Source organism: Chaetodon auriga, chromosome 15 (assembly GCF_051107435.1).
Source record: "Chaetodon auriga isolate fChaAug3 chromosome 15, fChaAug3.hap1, whole genome shotgun sequence".
Classification (NCBI taxonomy): Eukaryota; Metazoa; Chordata; class Actinopteri; order Chaetodontiformes; family Chaetodontidae; genus Chaetodon; species Chaetodon auriga.
The window spans coordinates 15,749,618-15,768,927 of record NC_135088.1 but is presented as its reverse complement, the minus strand read 5'-3'; the positions used below and the strand labels follow the sequence as shown (position 1 = coordinate 15,768,927).

The 19,310-nt window shown below is 42.9% G+C and overlaps 1 protein-coding gene across 3 annotated transcripts in view; it reads left to right on the top strand.

The window, feature by feature from the left end:
• Window positions 1-5,112: 5,112 nt before the first annotated feature.
• Window positions 5,113-19,310, top strand: part of LOC143332858 (cell adhesion molecule DSCAML1-like) — a 51,641-nt gene continuing 37,443 nt past the window's right edge. For 2 of the 3 annotated variants that reach the window (XM_076750677.1, XM_076750678.1), the window contains exons 1-3: window positions 5,185-5,335; window positions 14,217-14,537; window positions 17,110-17,256. In XM_076750677.1, coding sequence (XP_076606792.1) covers window positions 5,293-5,335; window positions 14,217-14,537; window positions 17,110-17,256 — 511 coding nt within the window. In that variant the 5' untranslated portion in view covers window positions 5,185-5,292. Of the gene's footprint in view, window positions 5,336-14,216; window positions 14,538-17,109; window positions 17,257-19,310 lie in introns of all 3 variants that reach the window. The other variant, XM_076750676.1, reaches the window with a different exon arrangement.

Here is a 19,310-nt window from a genome sequence, read left to right as displayed (position 1 = left end):
TAATAGTACAACAAGCTTCTGAGCTGAACTGATAGACAATCCCCTGAAACCATCCCCCCCCCTAGAAAATGAATGACCCTCCGAGGATGCTGCTTTTTAGACAAATAATCAATGCATTTTAAGCATGTGCAATATGGGCCAGATTTTAGACACAATGCTAGAAAACAAAAAAACATAGTTCATACTTTCTGGAAAAACATGTTCCAATATACTAACACTGGTAGCGTCAGCTCTGAGGTTAACTGTAAATCCCATTCTACGCCATGTTAATTTCATCGTGCTAACCCTTTGCTAAGGCTAAGCACTATTTGGCAGTGTGGCCGTGGGTACTGTATGCCTGGATCAGACTCAACATTTACCCTTTGCTTAGTATGTGCCTCTTCATGGAAATGGCTTGTTTGTCCTCAACACTGACACCACTTTCATTCAGTCAGTGTGTTTTACTCTTTGCTCCGCACTGCAGTGAAAAAGATAAACCTGACGGACCTTCCCATGCATACAGTAAATGACCCATAGATTCATTGCGTCAATGATCCTGGGATAAGACCTCAGATAGCAGGCGTACTAGGCGTGAGTAGGGGGGCTGTAGTTCAAATATAATCTCTGTTCAAGCAGGAAATAAGAGAAGTTGCCAGCTGAGCTGAGCATCACATTAGGAGATGAATGTATCTGCATCAAACTCAAACAGTGAAATACAATTTCACCTGCATTTACGACATACATCTGTTTCACATTCAAGACAATGAATGTCTGGTTTTAAAAAGAAATACCTCTGGAGAGTGGGGCAGTGTGTGGAGTGTGTGGCTAAACACTGTGTCAGGTCAGATATAACCGTACCTCCTGAGTCTCAACAGGTGTTGAATGAGCGTACTGTACAGTAAAGTGTGAATGTCTGGTGGTTCTGAAACCTTCTGTTATATTAATAATAATGTGCCTCCACCTTAAAGTGACTGCAGTCCTTAGTCACTGGCTTGAAGCAATATTATAAAGGGGGTGTGTTGGGCACTTTAAAAAGATGTATATTTTTGTGTATGTATAATCCAAACCACTGTCGGTTCGTCACATTGGTCATCCAAGTGAGACGAGAAGAAACCAAACAGCACACGGGGAAGTAGCTGGGTGTTAAGATTCTTCAGGGTCTTATGAAATGATATCATTAGTCACTCGATGTTATGTATGTAAACACCATGAGATGGTGAGGGATCAATCTTAAAGGAATACTTTGTCATTTTTTGGAAATAAGCTTACTTGCTTTCTTGTGGAGAGTGAGATGAGAAGATCGATACCACTCTCTGTCTGATAAGTACGAAACTACAGTCCGTTAGCTGGTTCTGTCCAAAGGAAACAAAATCCAGCCACCAGCACCTCTCAGGCTCACCAATGAACACGTGATATCTCCTTTATTTTAAGCTGTACAAAAACTGACGTTGTGGTTTTATGAAAGGGTTAAAGGTTAAACAATGTTGAAGATAAGGCAAGAATTTTAGTTTCATTCATTCAAAAGTAGCAGTTCTGACGTTATGTCAAAGTCATCAATGTGTGGTGCTGCAGAGATATCTACTGAAGTTAGCATGCTAACCAGCTAATCCCAGCCCATCCCATAATATCACAACAGGTGATGGTGCGATAGTATAGCCCCTCATAGTTTCAGGGTGTGTATGCAAGCATTTTTTTTTTTTTTTTGGTCTAATAAATAAACAAAATAAACTCTCAAAAGGAAAGGAAAGGAAATATCCTTACACCTATTTTCCTTATTGAACAGAAAAATGCAACCATACACCTTCTGAATTCAAACTCACCAGGCGCATTTCGGCTTTCTGCTGTTAGAACATCCCAGAGTCTCTACTGGTTGAATGGCAACTGTGCATTAATGAAAACATTCCAGGAATTAAACAAAAAAAGAAATAACTTGTTAATTAGTGAACTTTACAGGTGTTAGTCAGCAGATCTTTTTTATTTTTGGATAGAGCCATCTCAGCTGTTTCCCCCTATAACTCAGTGTTTTTGCTGAGCTAAGATAATCATCTCCTGACTCATCTAGCTCAAGAAAGCAAATAAATGTATTTCCCCAAATGTTGCATTATTCCTTTAAGCATACACCGATGGGCTGTTAGTGAGGAAATGATTGATAATATGACAGAAAGACAAATTTGCTGAAAAAGCAGTAGGGACTTCATCATGCCATCTTTGAGAAAGGTATTACAGGTAGACAAGGAGCAAGAAATATTATGGGTAATATACATTTGTCACATGTGTGTTTACCATATGCTTGTTTGCCTTAAAAGAGAAAATCCAACCTTGAGCCAATTGTGTTGTCAAGAAATCAGGTTTTAACTTTTGGGCTGTGGCTGTGACTGTGGAAACATGAAGACAGTGTTTTGCAGGATAATACAATCGAATAATTTCATTGCAATAATTGAATTTAAATGTTGAGGAGTGGGCTTTCTCTCTGTCAGTTGTTGCCTAATCAGACTTGGTTAAGACAGTAATTTGTTTGAATCAGTAAAATTGAGAAAACCAAGCTTCAGGGAAGTGTTGATGTAGTGTCAGTGAGGGCCTTACGATGACAAGCAGCTCTATGCAAATCACAACAGAAGTGACAGTTTGTCACACCGCACCTTTGGGTTACTGTGACCGGCCTGTGAGCAATATGTCCTGGATCAGGCAGTTGTGATGATGTGATGCAGGGTGAATGGGGAACATCAAGAGATCAGCATGGAGCGGACTGGAGCCCCTGTACTCAATGAGACCCTGCAGAGTGTATAGAGTCACCAAGTCATACTCCACCGCTGCTCTCTGCACACAGATATACAGTTAAAATGCTCTGGCTCGCCCTCAAATGATGTCTCCATTTTCAACCTCTCATCTGTGCATATCAGCTCTTGATCTCTTTATTATAGAAACATGAAGTCTAATAAAGTTTTGAATAAAATACATCCTGTCTTGCTGTTTGTCTATCAAAGAGTATAACATTTGATGATTGACACCCCCTGTTGGGCTGAGGGAGGAAGTACACTGAAAACTTCACAGGTAAGCCTGCACAACAAAGCAAAGAGAGAAAATGCCCCCAGATGATGTCATCAGGGTTATCTCTGATGATGCATTTGCATGCAGGAAAAGTCAGATGAAGGAAACGACCAAACTGCATTATGAGAAGTGTATTTATATGGTGGAGTGTGTGTATCTCTACCTCTGCTACATCAATTTTCATCATTCCTGTCTTTTTTTTTTTAAATTGATCTCTTACAAGTCGCCATCTTTTCCAATTTGGAGTACCCTCATAAGCCCTACAATGACACCCAGAGTAAGACCAGGAAAATTAACTCATCATCTTGTTAATAATTTAACATTAGCAACAACATCCATAATCAGTCTTTAAGAAAATTACTGCTCTAAGTTATCTCGCCTTCATTTTCTTTCCACCTCCCTGATGTTTGGAGGGTTTACACAGAAGTCTGTGATCATATTACTGGTTGGAATTTTTATGTTAACCCATTGGCAACACATAAATTCTCAAAAAATAAATAAATAAAAAGAAAAAGAAATACGTTCCTGCATGCAAAAGTAAAGGGCACAAAGGAATATGCAGAAATAAAACCTAGATCTGAGGACTAGTTAGTTAGTTGACTGTCAAATATGTCAAATCCTAAAACACAATGGCATCTGCAAGGTCACGTGATGCCAAATCAATTGTGGAGAAATGCACCTAGATAGGTCCACGCACTTGCGTGTGTGCGTGTAACCAGCAGATGTCAGCAGTGACCTGCATGCGGGGCCTGGACCTCCGGTCACATCAGATCGCAGCGGCCGCGGCGGGCAGCAGTGCCGTGTGTGAGGAGAAGCTGCTCCTGTTTGTTCAAGTTTAAAGACGACCAGATTTTCAATGAGTGACCTCTGACCCACGAGTTATAAATACATACGTCTGGATTTTTTTTGCCACTTCTACGTAATTGATTACTCCTCAGGCTGCAGGCTTATGTTCAGTTGGGAAAACTTTTACTCCCGTAAGATTCTGAACATTATTATTTCCAATAGTTTCAGAGTAATAAAATAAAATAAAATAAACAATTAAAAACACATCTCTGTTGATCATGACTGTCGCTGTTCTGCAAGGAAAAAGCCTTCGATTCAATCCACACATTTGCCCACCTCAGGGCCTGCTGTGTGAAGTGTTGATATGTCTGAGGGGTGTGAATGAAATACATGTTAATGAGCATGTACTAAAACCTTAATACAACACAACGTCATAGAATTTTATTGAAGACACGGCAGCGGCAGAAACACCCCAAAGCATCTCCTGTCAGACTTCTGTGAAGTGCTCACAATGAAATCATTTATTTGTGTTTCTGGTCTATATGTCTGAAGGTGGGGTCTGCAGCAAAGGATCACTTTTCAGATCCACCTCTAGTATCCACTTTAAATATTCTATGAACTGGGAGTGTCCTGCAACTTACTGTCCTGATTTATGCTTATGCAGGGGGAGCTTCTCGCATCATGCGCAACAGAGAGCAGAGTGAAAGAGGAGACATGTAGACATGTAGAAAGTTTCTCACGGTCCTTTCAGGATTCACTGAAGCCTTTTGTAATTGGTCTGATTCACCTGCTGTGTCTTTTACCTGCTGTGTGGAGGTGCCATGCCCCACACCCCGCTACTCTCTCTTCTCCTCTCTCCTCCTCCTCTCTATCTGCAGTGCATTTCTGTGCGCAAATGTCTACGCACGTTGCACGGCTCCGAAAGACAAAGAAAAGCAGTCATTAGTCTGTGCTGTGACTCCCCGTCCCTATGATCAATGCCCAAACTCAAGAGGAAAAAACATGAATACATTTTAGAGTCTTCGCTGCAGCCTGAGCGGCTTTTGTAGATCCATTTTGCGCAAAGAACCGCGGTCATCAGGGGCGCACAGGTGGGTGCGCTCTCCAAGGTGCCAACAGATCTGTCTGCGCGGCTCCAGCGCGCGCGCACACTGGCACTTTGGACACAACTGGACCAAAATCAGGCGTTCAGCTCACATCCACCCGCGGCTCGGCCGGGACCCGTCGTTCTGCGGTGTTTGATTAGTGTAGGGAGGATGGATTTGTATGCACAGTAGTACTGGGAGGAGAGGAGGGGACATGGGCGGGGCTGAGGCGCCTCTCATTTCCCCTCCATGCTTAGCGGGGCAGCAGGGCTGGAGAGACCTCCGGGGAGCACAGTCGCCAGTCCAGCAAGGAGACCCGCCTGGCCAAAAAACCGCGCCTCACACTTGCCAGGATTGCCAAATATTCCCGAAAAATATACCTGCTATTTATGGCATGTGGCTTGTAACTTTACTCCTGCTGTACTCTCTCCAAGAAGGTAAGAGAAAAATGAAATGCATGAAATTGATCACAGCCTGCACACTGACAGCTGGAGTCTCACTGTTTTTTTAAGTTGCATGAAAAGTGATAATTAATCGAAATGATTTCACGTGCGGCTGTGAGGGCTATGTGTGGCTCGTGCTTTGATGTATCATCGGAAGCCATGTAATGAGGAATTGACTGAAAATGATTCTTTCTATCAAAATGTGTGCAGCTGCTGCAGCTGAACAGGTAGAAATGTAGTGAAAGTCAAGGTGTACGGTGATTTTTTTTTTATTTTTTTTTATTTGAGCAGGCAGTTTTGTGGTTTTATGCAGCGGGCCGTGATGCCTCAGATGGTTCTGATAGCACGGATTGTTTTCGCATTAGCCTACCAACTCCAGTTATGAATATGTAAAATGGCTGAATAGGGAGAATGAGGTGCAAATACAGAGGGAGGGTGACAGAGAAATGAAAACATGGATCGGCCTGTAATTATATCAACGCTTTTCCGAATCTACTAGAAATTCACTCAAAATGTGGCACTCCTGCAAAGTTTTGAGGGGGATTCTTGTGATTTTGGATATCTTTGTGCTCTCATTGTGTAGCCGTTGCTAATTGCAGCTGTTTTGCTGGACTATATTTGGCACAAGCGCACCATTCCACAGAGATGCTCTTTTTTTTTTAAGGATGAGATTTTCTGTCTTTTCTTTTCTTTTTTTTTTTTAGGGTTTTTATCATTCCTTTTCTGGCTGGTGACAAATTGTTGGCATTTTAAATTGGATTACAAATAAAAGGCCCCTTTTTTCAGCCTTATTAGTTTAATGGATATACACCCACATAAAGGCCATAATTAGTGCATTCACATTTGTCCTCCTTATTTCATTCATTTGGTCTCCTTTTTTTTTCTTTTGTTTAATTGTATTTATAGATATAAAAGGCGGTCTATTTGTTTAAATGGATTCATTTTCCTTTCTTGCTCAGTATATGCAGTAAATCCCTGACCCTATTGCAAAGTTGATCTTCTGCTATTACAGTGCATTATAATAATCCTGAACAAATCTGCGTCGAAAATAACAGAAGTTCAACACTATGAGAGCTTTTTCTAGGCCTTTGTGTAGCCTGCCTGTTTGGAGCCATGTTTACATATTGTTTTGTCCTTATTAGCACAGGCCCCGAGAAGGTGTAAATTATCTATCAAAAAGTCTGGGATATGGATTTGCTGGAGGAAGGAATGTGGCTGCTCTCCATGCAAACGACTTGATCAAAATAGGCCATTATGTTCATTTGCCATTTTAAGTTCTGGCATGTTCTCGCATCGGATTATTATTATTTTTAATTGTCAATTAGCCTCATATGTGCTGCCTGTGTTTGCTGCCCATGGTGTGTTTTACTCAACTCCCTTAAATTCACTACATTTGTCGGACATTTGCTCTTGATTTATAGTAATCATTCCACTTGAAAGATGAAATTTGTGCGCCTCTCTGGGTTCTGCGGAATCATATTAATATGCGCAAATTTATTTCACCAAATGAGAAACTCCAGGGGCGTGGGTGCGCATTATAGACTTGCCCGGTCATGTTCCTCACTAATAGCGCACCTGGACCCCGCGGACGTGGCCGCGCGCGTGCCAGCGCGTGCTGCACGGCTCATGTTTCTGCGTGTGTGTGTTTGTGTGTGTGTGTTGGCGAGCGCGCAAAGGAGGGGATGTGACGGGGACGCCCCTCTTGGTTTTGTAGTTAAATGTCGGACACCTTTGGATGTTCTTTCTGCAGGAGGCAAAGTGGAAGTTTACTCATTTATTTATTTACATGCTTTTTCGAATCTATACAGTATTTTCCACATCACTAATGATTACCGAGAAAATGATGCTAAATTATGTTTCAGGTTTAGGAGGCAGTCAGGGTGCAGGGTAATTAACGGATCATTGGGAAAAAAGTGCTTTAGGGGTAATGACAGTAAACCAAGTGAAGCTCAATGCCAATCTTTTTTTTTTTTTCTCCTCTTCAGTCATTTCATATATTACAGCCAATTAAAGGGGTATTTGTGATTTTTAACCGGTGATTTGAAAATAAAATAACTTGTTTTCTTCGATCATTTAAAATCAAATTTGCAGCCTGTATTTCCTGAATTTGTGGATTGATTAGCAGTGAATAAAATCAACTTGAGCACGCAGGCCTGCTGTAGGCCTATTTTGAATGTTAATTTTTAAATCTAATTCATTCAGCAAAATGAAAAAATAAACCGTGCAACATTCAAACAATATAACTTCAGTTTTAATTGAGGTGTGTGAAGCAATAAGTGATCCCTCACCCTGGCACAGTCTCGTCCTCGTCGCTGCTCACCCTCACCCGCTACAAAAAGAAATATGCAAACATGCACCCCCCCCTTCTTTGCTCCCCAGTCCAATTCCCTGTGCTGCCTTTGCAAGGCTGCACAATTAAAGCTGCAATCTGAGCTATGGGCACCACTCAATGACAGAGCTGTGTGGTCCACAGGGGTGCCAATCATTACTCAGGCATTGCACAGGCCTACATTTTTTACCAGCTCCAACCTGGCATTATTTAATTTGACAAAAACGGCCATCTTAAGGAAGAAATACGGAGCTCTCGGTGTGATTTTGGCTGCAGTTTGGTTCTTTCAGGAGCTGGGATACACGACTCTGATTCTTTTCATTTAAAATGAGGGAATTGTGCATTAACAAAAATATGAAATACAGAAATGGCTCATGAACAGACTAATGCTGGCCATTTTTTAATGATCTGACGATTGATCAAGCAACTTTGCTTCCATCCGCTACACTTTCAGCTCTTAAAAACCAGCAGTTCAATATAATTCAGCAGCACAAATGACGGTTATCCTTCACAAATTCAAAAACAGGAAATATCTGCACTTAAATTTTGATCAATGTTGTTGCCAAGTGGTGGGTAAAGCGTGCTGGTGTAAGACTGTCAGCGGGGGAACGAAGCTCATTGCGCTTCCCAGCTCACCAATAGGATGTCACAGCTCTGTCACTGGCATCCCTGCTCTCCCATTCGTCCGTAAATCTATTAGGAATCCCAGCGAGATTACGACTAAGAACAAATCATTTAAAACAACAACAGAAGATGCGAGCGAACACCATCGGCAGGAAGAAATGTTTTTTTTCTTTTTCCACCAAGAACTCTGAGTATCACCACACTGATGCTAAATTGAGCCAGACCTCCTCCAAATTTTATTGGATGCTGGAGCTGCACATTTTCAGAAGGAGGGTGCGTTCAGCAAATGTCAAATCTCTGAAGCAAGTAGTTGTTTTTGTTGGATCTCTCTCTCTCTATCTCCATCTCTCTCTCCATCTCTCCCTCCCTCCATCGCTTCCTCTCGCAGTAACTCCCCTCCCTCTCTCTCCCTCATCACTAGGCAGAATTAAAGGTTGGGGGAGGGGCAGTTTATGCAGACTGTGCTGGGACTTGTGATCCACAGATTTGATATTCACATTAAGAGAGAAACTGGCTGCTTTGATGTGAGGGGGAGCAGGTCCCAGGGGACTGCTGAAGTAGCACACTTTTTTTTTACTGACACAGCACAGGCTGGGGGTGGGGGTGCTGGGGGGGGGGGTCGATGGGGAGCAGATTGTTGGGGACAGAAAGACAGTAGGTGGGGAGCAGTGATACCCCATTGTTGATTAGATGTAATCCCAACAACCACCCCACCACCACCACCACCACCACCACCACCCCTCCACTTCTCCACCCGCCAACCACCTACTTATGCCAGACCCCTGAGGATTATCCATAAGATTACACCTATCTTCATCCCCCTGCATCCACACCAATATTCAATTCACACCCCTTCTTAGTGCATCTCCACCCACTTCCTCCTCTGCTGCTTTATGTCTCGGCGCAGTTTCAATCCTCGTGCCCCCTTGTAAACCAAAAAAAAAAAGACACGACTCACAACTTTCTGTCCCAAAAACACCTGAGGCATGAGTGGCGGAGAGATGGCAGGACAGGGAGGGGGTGAACACAGGAGTTACAGTCTGGTTGGAAATGAAGCCGTTTCTAAAATAGCGAGAAGATGAGGGCGAGGTTTGTGACAGTTCACATGGCTGATGTGCAAATCTTGTCTCGGTTAAGTCGAATCCTACTTTTGACCTTTAGCACAGATCACTAAATCCAGGGAAGATGAAATGCTGTGAAAATTGTTTCGCCGTAAGAAAGAAATGGAGAGACGGAGGTGGGTGAGAGAGGAAGAGGAAGTGCATGGTGTTGGGGACAGGGGTTCTGGAGTTTGTTTACCTCCTCATCTCAATACAGTTGTGAGTGTCGTGTGTGTGTGTGTGTGCGTGTGTGTGCACGCACGCACTCCTGTGCACACTCACATCCTGGAGAGGCGTAGATCAGCTGCATTATGCATGATGAAACCTTGCATAGGTTATGACTTCTGCCTTTGCCTGACATACATATTCATGCATGGCTCTCTGGCAGGATGTATAAAATAGTGGCTGCGACTCTGACAGCCTAAGCTTTAGCTCCAGCAGCGCCGTCAGTGCTCCAACACCTTCCACAGAGGGCTGGTTTTCTCTGTGTCTCTGTGAACGAGGTTGATGAAGCCTCCTGGGTGCAGGTGAGCTGAAGCAGCAGCAACACAGGAGCCCCACAGCTGTGGTCAATACTGCTATCAGGGTACTGACTGTCCGCACGCAGCTGGAGTTTGATCTTTGTGGACATGCATCGCTGAGAAAGGTGGTGTCACTGAAATGAATGGGGGGGGGGGGGGGATAGAGTTGTCTCAAAGTGTTGAAGCCCACTTGCAGGTTTCATCGCATTTCAACTTAAATTAATGTAGAGCTGAAACAATTAATCAATCAACGGAAAAGTTGATGGCCAATTATTTTGACTATGGAGTCATTTTCTCTCATTGGAGGATTTACCCCTTTTCTCAGTTATTATAATCATTATAAGCAGAATATCTTTGGATTTTGGACCGTCTTTAGTGTTCAAACTCATTAATTTTGTTAATTTAGTGTGACCACAATGTATTGATAACAATATATTGATTAAATTAAGTTATTTTACCAATGGAAAAAACTCTCATTGATAAACAGCATCTGCTATGTGATGAATGCAGGGAGGTGTAAAAATACTAACCTTTACCTGCTGTATACTCGCTGTAGGGAGGCGGCTGGTTGTTGATGATGGTTCTGTGGTTTAATTTAACCATGAATTAAGACTTAAAGGGACAGTTCAACCCAAAATCAAAATTGCATTTTTTCCTCTTACCAGTAGTGCTGGTTATCCATCTAGATTGCTTTGGCGTGAGCTGCTGAGTTCTGGAGGTACTGGCTGCACTCAGCTTGTGTTACTCAACAGCAATGTCTCTGTCCAGAAATCATGACTCAAGATAATTACTCAAGATAATCCACAGACTTTGTTGTGAGCAGTTTCATGTAGGAACTATTTTCTTTTGAATGAACTGCACCTGCCAACTGTATCACTGCACAGAAGGAGGCATGCATCGACTCCGCTGACTTCAGTCTGACACTGCTAGCTAGTGGAGATTAGTTTACAAGAAACCAGCTCGGCCAATGAGGACGCCATTAATGTTTACGTCCCACGCTGTCACTGCATCAGCCTCTCATTTGTGAGGGGATGCTCAGAGCGGATGTAGTTATGCAAGAAGCGTGCGTCTACACCCAAAATCTCCAAAACTCAGCAACTCACGCCAGAACAATCTAGATGGATAAATAGCACTACAGATCAGGGAAAAATTTTATTTTTGCTTTTGAGGCGAACTGACCTCTTTAAGATCATGTTAAATTGATCTGTTTTAGTGATTGAACACCACTTTTACACATCCCGTGTAGGCAGCTTCTTCTGTTTTCACCTCTGCATCCTTTAAACATATTTGCTAACTTCAGCATCCTTTTTTTTGGCAACCTGTAAATATTTGAGACAGTGAGACAGAATTTGGAGTTTGTTGACGTGAAGTTTCTAAATTTAGACTCTTCAGTGGGTCACTGTTGTTAGGTTAAATTGTTGCATTGTTTTTTTATTCCGTCACAGCTTTCAAGTGCCAGCGCCACCATGGCAACCCACTCTGTCTCCTCCCAGTGTGACTGAGGGCTCAGAGCTGCTTTTGGAGTATGTGTTTATGTGTATGCATGTGTGTGTGTGTGTGTGTGTTGGGTGAGTGCATGTGTGGTTCGCCTGGTTTTGACAGGCTCTGAGTGGTGGGAGTTTGCTCTGATCCCCTTTCTATTCCACTCCCCGCTCCATCAGTCCCAGTGCTCCCCAGCCCCCCAGTGCCCAGGCCCCCAGGCCATATAATCTACTGTATGAGAGGTTCTCCCGCTGCCCAGCCCCCCCCCCCCCCCTCAGCTCTCAGGGTGACCCCCTCACTTCTCCACTTTAGTCCTGTCCCCCCATTGGGAGATTATAGATATTGCAATCTTTAATATGGGCTTTATGCTCAGGGGCCATTATCAGTAATCTGCAGAGGGGAGGGAGTCTGACCTGGTTTTTGCAGCCCACCACCGGACTGCCAGACACATTTTCATATACCATCTGTAACATTTTGCCCAGTTTTATCAATCTGTAGTCTACTAGGGAAAGGAGCACTTCTTTGAAAGGAAGGTGCAATTATTAACAAACCGTCCCGGATGGAGCTGATAGCTACCTTCGATCCGGTGCTCTGAGCTTAGTATCGGCTCAGTGACACTGTTGATGGTGATGATTGATTCTGCCAGGCTTTATTTGTTCATGTTTTTCCATCTACATCAGCCATAGCTTAAAACCATGCCTCGCTAAAGATACAGCTCAAAGTCAAAATGGTTGAATGCGGTCAGATACAATATCTGCTTTCACTCCTGATTTCTCGTGTTTGGTTTAAATACTCCCCAAGGTTTTCTTTTTTCTCTCAGCTCTCAGTGTCAAATCTGATGGACTTTGTGATTCTCTTCAATGTCACAAACTTACTGCTCACTGCTGAATTAGTACTGAAAGTGCTGAAACTTCTGTCACAGAACACCAGAATGTTTCTGTGCACTGAGTGTCGTCAGAGAGCAGCTGGGATTGGTGTATGCATGTTATATGCTGCCATTTCAACTGAGTATAACAATTAGCAAGCCAGACGACAGATGATCTGGACTGGATCTGGATTTTTTTTTTTTTTTCCCCTAAATGTGGGTGTTTTAGAGCTGAAACGATTAGTCAATTAATCAATTAGTCGAACGACAGAAAGATAACACCCAGCTATTTGGATAATTGATTAATTGTTAACATAATCAAGCTTAAAAGACAAATATCCCAAGTTGTACCTGCTAAATTCTGAAAATCTGCTGCTTTTCTTTTTCTAATGTGATAATAAATTGAAGATCTTTGAGCAATTTGACCTTGGACTTTGGGAAATTCTGAGGGGCATTTTTCATTATTTTCTGACGTTTTATAGACCAAAATGATTAATTGGATTAACCAATGAGGAAAATAATCAGTAGTTGCAGCCCTAGTGTTTATATGATAAACACATACTGTTTTAACTTATACATTTTGCAGTCTGATCTTTAGATCTATTTTTCAGGATATTTTGCCAGCAGTTGTGCTGAAGGATGACACATTGGCCATGTTTTCTAGTACATCTGAATCCCAGACCTTCAGCTGTCTTGTCCCATATAAGTTTTTACAAAATGTTTCAAGGATAGAAGAAATCATAAGACTTGTTTTGTAACTGCGCAGGAAACACTTAATGAAATTAACTAATGATCATTATTGAGGATTAAGCGGAGAAGCAGAAAGACCATCTCACAAACAATCTGATGCGACCACAACCTGAAGCTCTGTCAAAAGTACGATTTCATGACATTATCAAATGTAAATGTAATGATTTATCATTAAGTAATTAAATGTAATTTTAATCAATCCAAATGTAATAGCAATATATTGAAACTAGATTCTACTACTGAAAATTGCATGTATTTTCAATTTTATGTAAGAAAAATTGACGTTGTTTTGAAAATAAGCACTAAATAGGCAAGAAATACTGACGAAAAATCATATTTTTTGTTAAAAAAAAAAAAGAAGAAGAAGAAGAAAAAACTCCCACAGTACGCTGAATGCTGATTTGATCCAATTTGGATCAAAATCCTCCATCTTTCAGTGTCTGTTAGCGTCGTCCGTGATGCTTTACAGACTTTCTGTGCTGAACTGCACATTAACAGGGTGAACATGTGGTGGGATGGTGCGTATTAGATGATATAATTTAGAACCAGTGGTGGTTAACATCCACATCTGTCCATCATCCGTGTTCCCCCCTTTCTCTTCTAATCTTTCTTATAATGACCCCAAATTTGAGACCCCCCCTCCCCATTTCCTCTTGTCACTCTCCTTTCTCTGCTGGAGCTGTATGTGTTTAATATGAGTGCCAATGAAGAACATTCCCGTACGTGTGTGTTTGTGAGTGTGTGCGCGCATGTGTGTGTGTTAAATATGTAAGGAGATTAAATAGACTTAAATCTCTGCGTCTGGCATAGAAATTCCAATCACATAACCTATCAGCGTGTCCCCTCTCTCTGTCTTTGCTTGTGTGTGTGTGCACTCACTGTACAGAGGTAACAGGCTCCTCCCCCCTCCGATCCACCTAAACCATCACAGGCTTTAGCCCAAATCCCTGGCTTTCTGGATCACATGACTGATGTTTGCAGCTGGACATTTGACATACATTTGTTATGATTATTTTGCCACACATTTGAAGGACATTCCCGCTCTCTCCATTTTTGCCCATTTATGTGATTTAAATCAATAGCAGTGGAATCGTGTTAGCTTATATTCATACTTTTGCTAATGGCACTTAACAGGTGCTCATCGCCGACCTCTGACCTCTCCCTCGGCCTGTCAAGTGATGTTGTTGTCTCTTTGCCCTTGCAGTACACAGTGAGGATGTGGGCTCTACCAGGCTGTACTTTGTGAATGCCTCCCTGCAGAGGGTAACCTACTCCAGCTCTGTGGGGGTGTCCCTGCCCTGTCCAGCAGGGGGCACCCCCAGTGCCATACTGCGCTGGTACCTGGCCACCGGCGACGACATCTACGACGTGCCCCACATCCGACACGTGCACGCCAATGGCACCCTACAACTGTACCCCTTCTCGCCCTCCGCCTACAACAGCTACATCCACGACAACGACTACTTCTGCACTGCCGAGAACCAAGCCGGCAAGATCCGCAGCCCCAACATCCGCATCAAAGCTGGTGAGTTGGGACCACAGTCGCAAAGGGAACTAAACGCAACGAAAGGCTGAAGAATCTTAAAGAGTGAGATAAAAGAAGGGTTTGGGAGCAAAAGGCTAATGTGATGAGGATTGGAGCAAAAAAAAAAGAGGCAGTTGTGAAAGCATAAAGTAGAGCAGATGTGATTGGCAGCTGCAAAAAGCCCAACCCACACACAGAATCACCTGCCCTAAAATAGCCTGTCTCGACCTGAACACAGATTGACCTAGAACACAGTCTACAGAGAGAACATCTGCATCACATACTACACCAGGCCTCAGCCTTCGCTCCCACCTATTTGACTGAGCTGGTGATGAACCGCTGCACTTTATACCGACATAACCCCTTCAACTCCATCTACAGCACGGCACCATCTGGTAGGATGAAATCACACATCCTCTATAGTACTTGGAGTTAAGTAGCAACTCCAATGTGATTTTTTTTTTGATGATATAACCAGATCAGATGAGAAAGAAAAAGTGTGACAATAGCTTATATCACATTACCGGCTCCTCCTCATTGACAGTCCCTCACTTCTTAAAAGGACGGCACAATAAAGGCCACCGGGAGCTTGACAGCCACTTTGATATTTTCCAAGCAATGCTTTTTAAAGCTTTGCAAGGTGTGAAAAGTAATTCAACACCAAGTGATAAGGTGATACGGTTTTAAGTGTCAGTGACCTTATCACCATTTCTTACAGCTATGCATGCTAACCTAAAACAGGGGCATTTAGAGTTATTCTTAATAGGTTTGGAATATGCTGTTACCATACATAGAAAAACATCAATCAATAAACCTTAGTAGATGTTATAGGCAGTCTATTTTTGGAAATTTTGACCAAAAGCTGCCTCTGTTGCCATCATGTTCTCTTTCCTGTCCTCCTTCTCCTCCCTACTTGCTCGTTCTTCAAACTGTCCTCTTGTGCCAGACTAAATATAGCCACAGCACACTTCTTTAATTATCTCTCATTAACAAACTGAACTGGTGCTTTCCATTGATTGGACCGCGCGAGGCTGCTTTAATAAGTGAGACCTCATCTAAAGTAAAATAGTGCGTCTGGGGGTTTGGGTTCCTGCAGCTCTCGAACCGGCAAGGATACACCAAGAAGAATTTTAGCAAGCAGGCAGTTACAGCTGGAACAAAGCTACAGCTGGATGATAGTTACACTGCAGCTATTGTGCCCCCTCTCCCTTCCCTTCATTCATTCAGGCCAGTCAGCCCCTCCTCCTTCCCTCCTGCCATCAACATCTGTTTTCATATTCTGCCTCCCAACACCGACCTGAACTAATACTCATATTCATTCTAATACTAATACTAGCGCCAAGTTGAGGATTTGAGCCAGGACCCTGAGCTGCATGCCAGCCGGTTGCTGCCTTCATTCCCACATGACCCTAAAGCCTGGCCTCAGGAGACGAGGGATTAGCATGAACCAAACATCCTGCAGCCAGCGGCCTCTGTCGGGGCCCCGGCAGCTCTGGTGTATAGGTTCTGGTCTGGTTCTGGACAGGATGCAGACGCTTTGTTTTGGGGTTGGGTCCTGTGGTTGTGGTGTTGCACTCGCCCTGCCTTTGAGCAATAATTCATTTGAATCACCTTCCTTCTTCGTGGCTAACAGCAAATTCAAGCAAATTCACATCAGCAGTGATTCATTCAATACGATTTGAAATGAATTTGACCGATCTGTTTGATTCAACTTAGCTGTTCAGAGAAGATTTAAATTAACATGCACTTGCATGTGTTTCCCTCTTGCAGCAGGAATGTATGCATGCTGTCATCTTGTCTGTTACCAGGGAAGGGATTCCGAACCAGTTTCTTAGCAACCTTCGGATACATCCTAGCTTTCATGTGATTTTGCTAATGAGTCCCTGCTCATTCAACAGAGTGTAAAATATTGCATGAACCTGCATAAACTGAAGCACCGACAACCCTTCAGTTTACTTTGAATGTGCAACTCACTCTGTTCCTTGTGAAGCTCGGTACAAAAACAGTGTTTCATGGTGATGTCATGGCAAAGCTAGAAAATAATTTCCATGATTATCCCGCTTAATGGCGGCTTGCGCCATTTATGGTGAAAGCAGAGGTAGGATTAGAAGAGTTCAAATAATACACAAGAGTAGGCCAGTAATTTCCAATGAATAAAAGTGGAGTGCTGTGGTAATTGATGAAAGGGTGTTTTGCTCTGGAGTGTTAATGTGTTGTTTTTGATGATGTAAACACAAGTAGATTATTGTTTCCATCTCAGAACAGGACAAATGCTGACCTACTATGTGATTAAAAATGAGCTCGCCATCATGTCCATCTATTGTCAACACGTGTTCTAGATAGGTGATGGAGTATACTTTGTGTAGATAATCAATAGCTTTACATTTGACGTCTTTTATGATAAAAAAAAAAAAATCCTGAAATGTCTCTGTGGCTGGCTGAAAAAAGCTTCTCAAATGACATTTAGACCATCATGGGTCAACACACCTCAGCTGCTCAGTCATAAGGAAGTAATTGTGCCTTTTAAATCTCGAGATATCAGCTATCTCAGTGTGTTGTGTGCGTTTTGTAGTTTTCAGGGAGCCCTACACTGTGCGGGTGGCGGACCAGCGCTCGATGCGGGGAAACGTAGCTGTGTTCAAGTGCCTCATCCCCGCCGCCGTGCAGGAGTACGTCAGCGTCGTGTCCTGGGAGAGAGACACAGTTTCCATCGTCCCAGGTAGGACATCAAATGAATGAATGTGAATTATCCAGGCAGGCTGATTTATTTGTCACGATTTAGGTATGTCTTTATCTTCTGTGTGTGTGTGTGTGTGTGTGTGTGTGTGTGTGTGTGTGTGTCTGTTTGTGAGGGAGGACAGTGCACTGCTGTGCTCTATGTTTGACTGAACTCTTAACTCGTGTCTTCTGTCTGCTCACTGTTCTGGATCACTGATCTGGTGGTCACCCTCCTCCCCCTCCTCCCCCTCCTCCCTCCCTCCTCACTGCTGTATCTCCTCCCTCTCTCTCCTTCGTCTTCCTCCTGTTTTCATAGTCATTTCTCTCTCTGCTGTCACTGCTTTTACACCTGATCACATAGTTTCCCTCCCCTAATGTCAATAATTGTGACTGACTCTGCATTAAACAGACTCTCCTCCAAGTTGCATGAGTATTCCACAGTTTCTCCTCATCAGATCTATTTCCGTCCTCTCCCTGCTTGTCTTTACCACCATGTCCTTGAAGAACAGGGCCACAATTAGAGACACAGGATGTCAATAGGACTGTGCCCCCCACATTCATCTTCATTAACCTCATTTGTGTGTGTCAGCGTGTGCAAGAGAAAGAGAAATGTAGTGTTCAGTCCTTTTGTCTCTTGTATGTGAACACATTATGAGTATTTTATTATGTGATTATGCGTGTGTGTGTCATGCAGTGCATGTTTGAGATGCAGTATGATTATTTCCCTGCAATAACAACGTAGGAGAGAGGGATGAGAGAAAGAGGAGCAAAATGAACCAAAGGAGGAGAAGCAAGGAGGGTAGTAGGGCAAGAACGGCCTCAGGTCCTGGCAGATGGCGTTTTATATTATATGTATGCAAAACACACAGACACTGTGTCACACATACACATGCACCAAGGTTGCTGGACTGTGTTATTTTCAGACATTTCGGTGTAGGTTTTTTTTCCTTTTCGTTTTCTGTTTTCATGTGCAGTATTACAGCATTTCACTGTACTTTGTGTTACATTTTTTGTCCTCAGTGGCTGAAAGCGGCTGCATTAAGGACCTACGTATTTTGTCAGAATCAAACCTGCTTCGGTTTTGAGTTCATTTTGGCTACAAACACTCACAAAAATCACTTTTTCAAATTCCCCTTGATTAGATGTCATTCTCTTATTTTTCCACGTGCGACTCATTTTCTTTAGCTAAATACAGGAAATTTATGCATTGCAGAATTATTGAATGAGATTTACATTTTTCCTCTTGTTATTGAATTACACTGGAAATCTACACAGATTAAGACTTCCCATCACAGTGACAACATGACCTCCTATGATTCCTCAACATAAACACAGTTGATCTGGTTTGGATGTGTTAGTCTGCTGTGTGTGTATTTATGGTTTTTACGTATGGGGTGCTGCTGTATTCTGTCATGAGGCTGCTGTGTGTAATTAGGGGTATATAGGTCAGTTGATGAGCAGTGAGTGTGAGGATCAGATGTTGAACATGATGAGCTGCTCACTGAACTCGCTGTTGGTTTGCCTACAACAGGAGCACACACAAACACAACAAGCAATCGCAGCGTGTTTGCGTTCGACCTTGACCCCGACCTCATCATCCTTACAGCCAATCAGCGCACTCACTCATCTGCGACATGACCTCACTTTGAAACAGGTCTGCAGAGCACTTTATACTCCGGATATTGTCAGTGCACTCTCACATGCATGCACAGAAAATATGCAAACATGCACACATACCGTGACCGGCCATATACAGTAGATACATGTTGTTATATAAACAGTCTAATGGGAAATATTATTGATTGTGAGCTCCAGCTCTTCAGTTAACCATCTCTATGAGTTACTCTAACATCAGCAGTCGAACCCTCTTTCTAGCTCTCTCTCCACCCTGCTCGGCCAGCAAAGGACTGTCTGGATAGGTCTAATGAAGATGTGAAAATTAAAATTGATTTTGTGACTGAGAGCTGTCTTCATGCAAGGGAGTGGATGGTTGCCTGTCTTTCCTGTCACTATTTCTTATGCTCGCACTGCAGGAGGAGATGCAGTTGAGTTTGA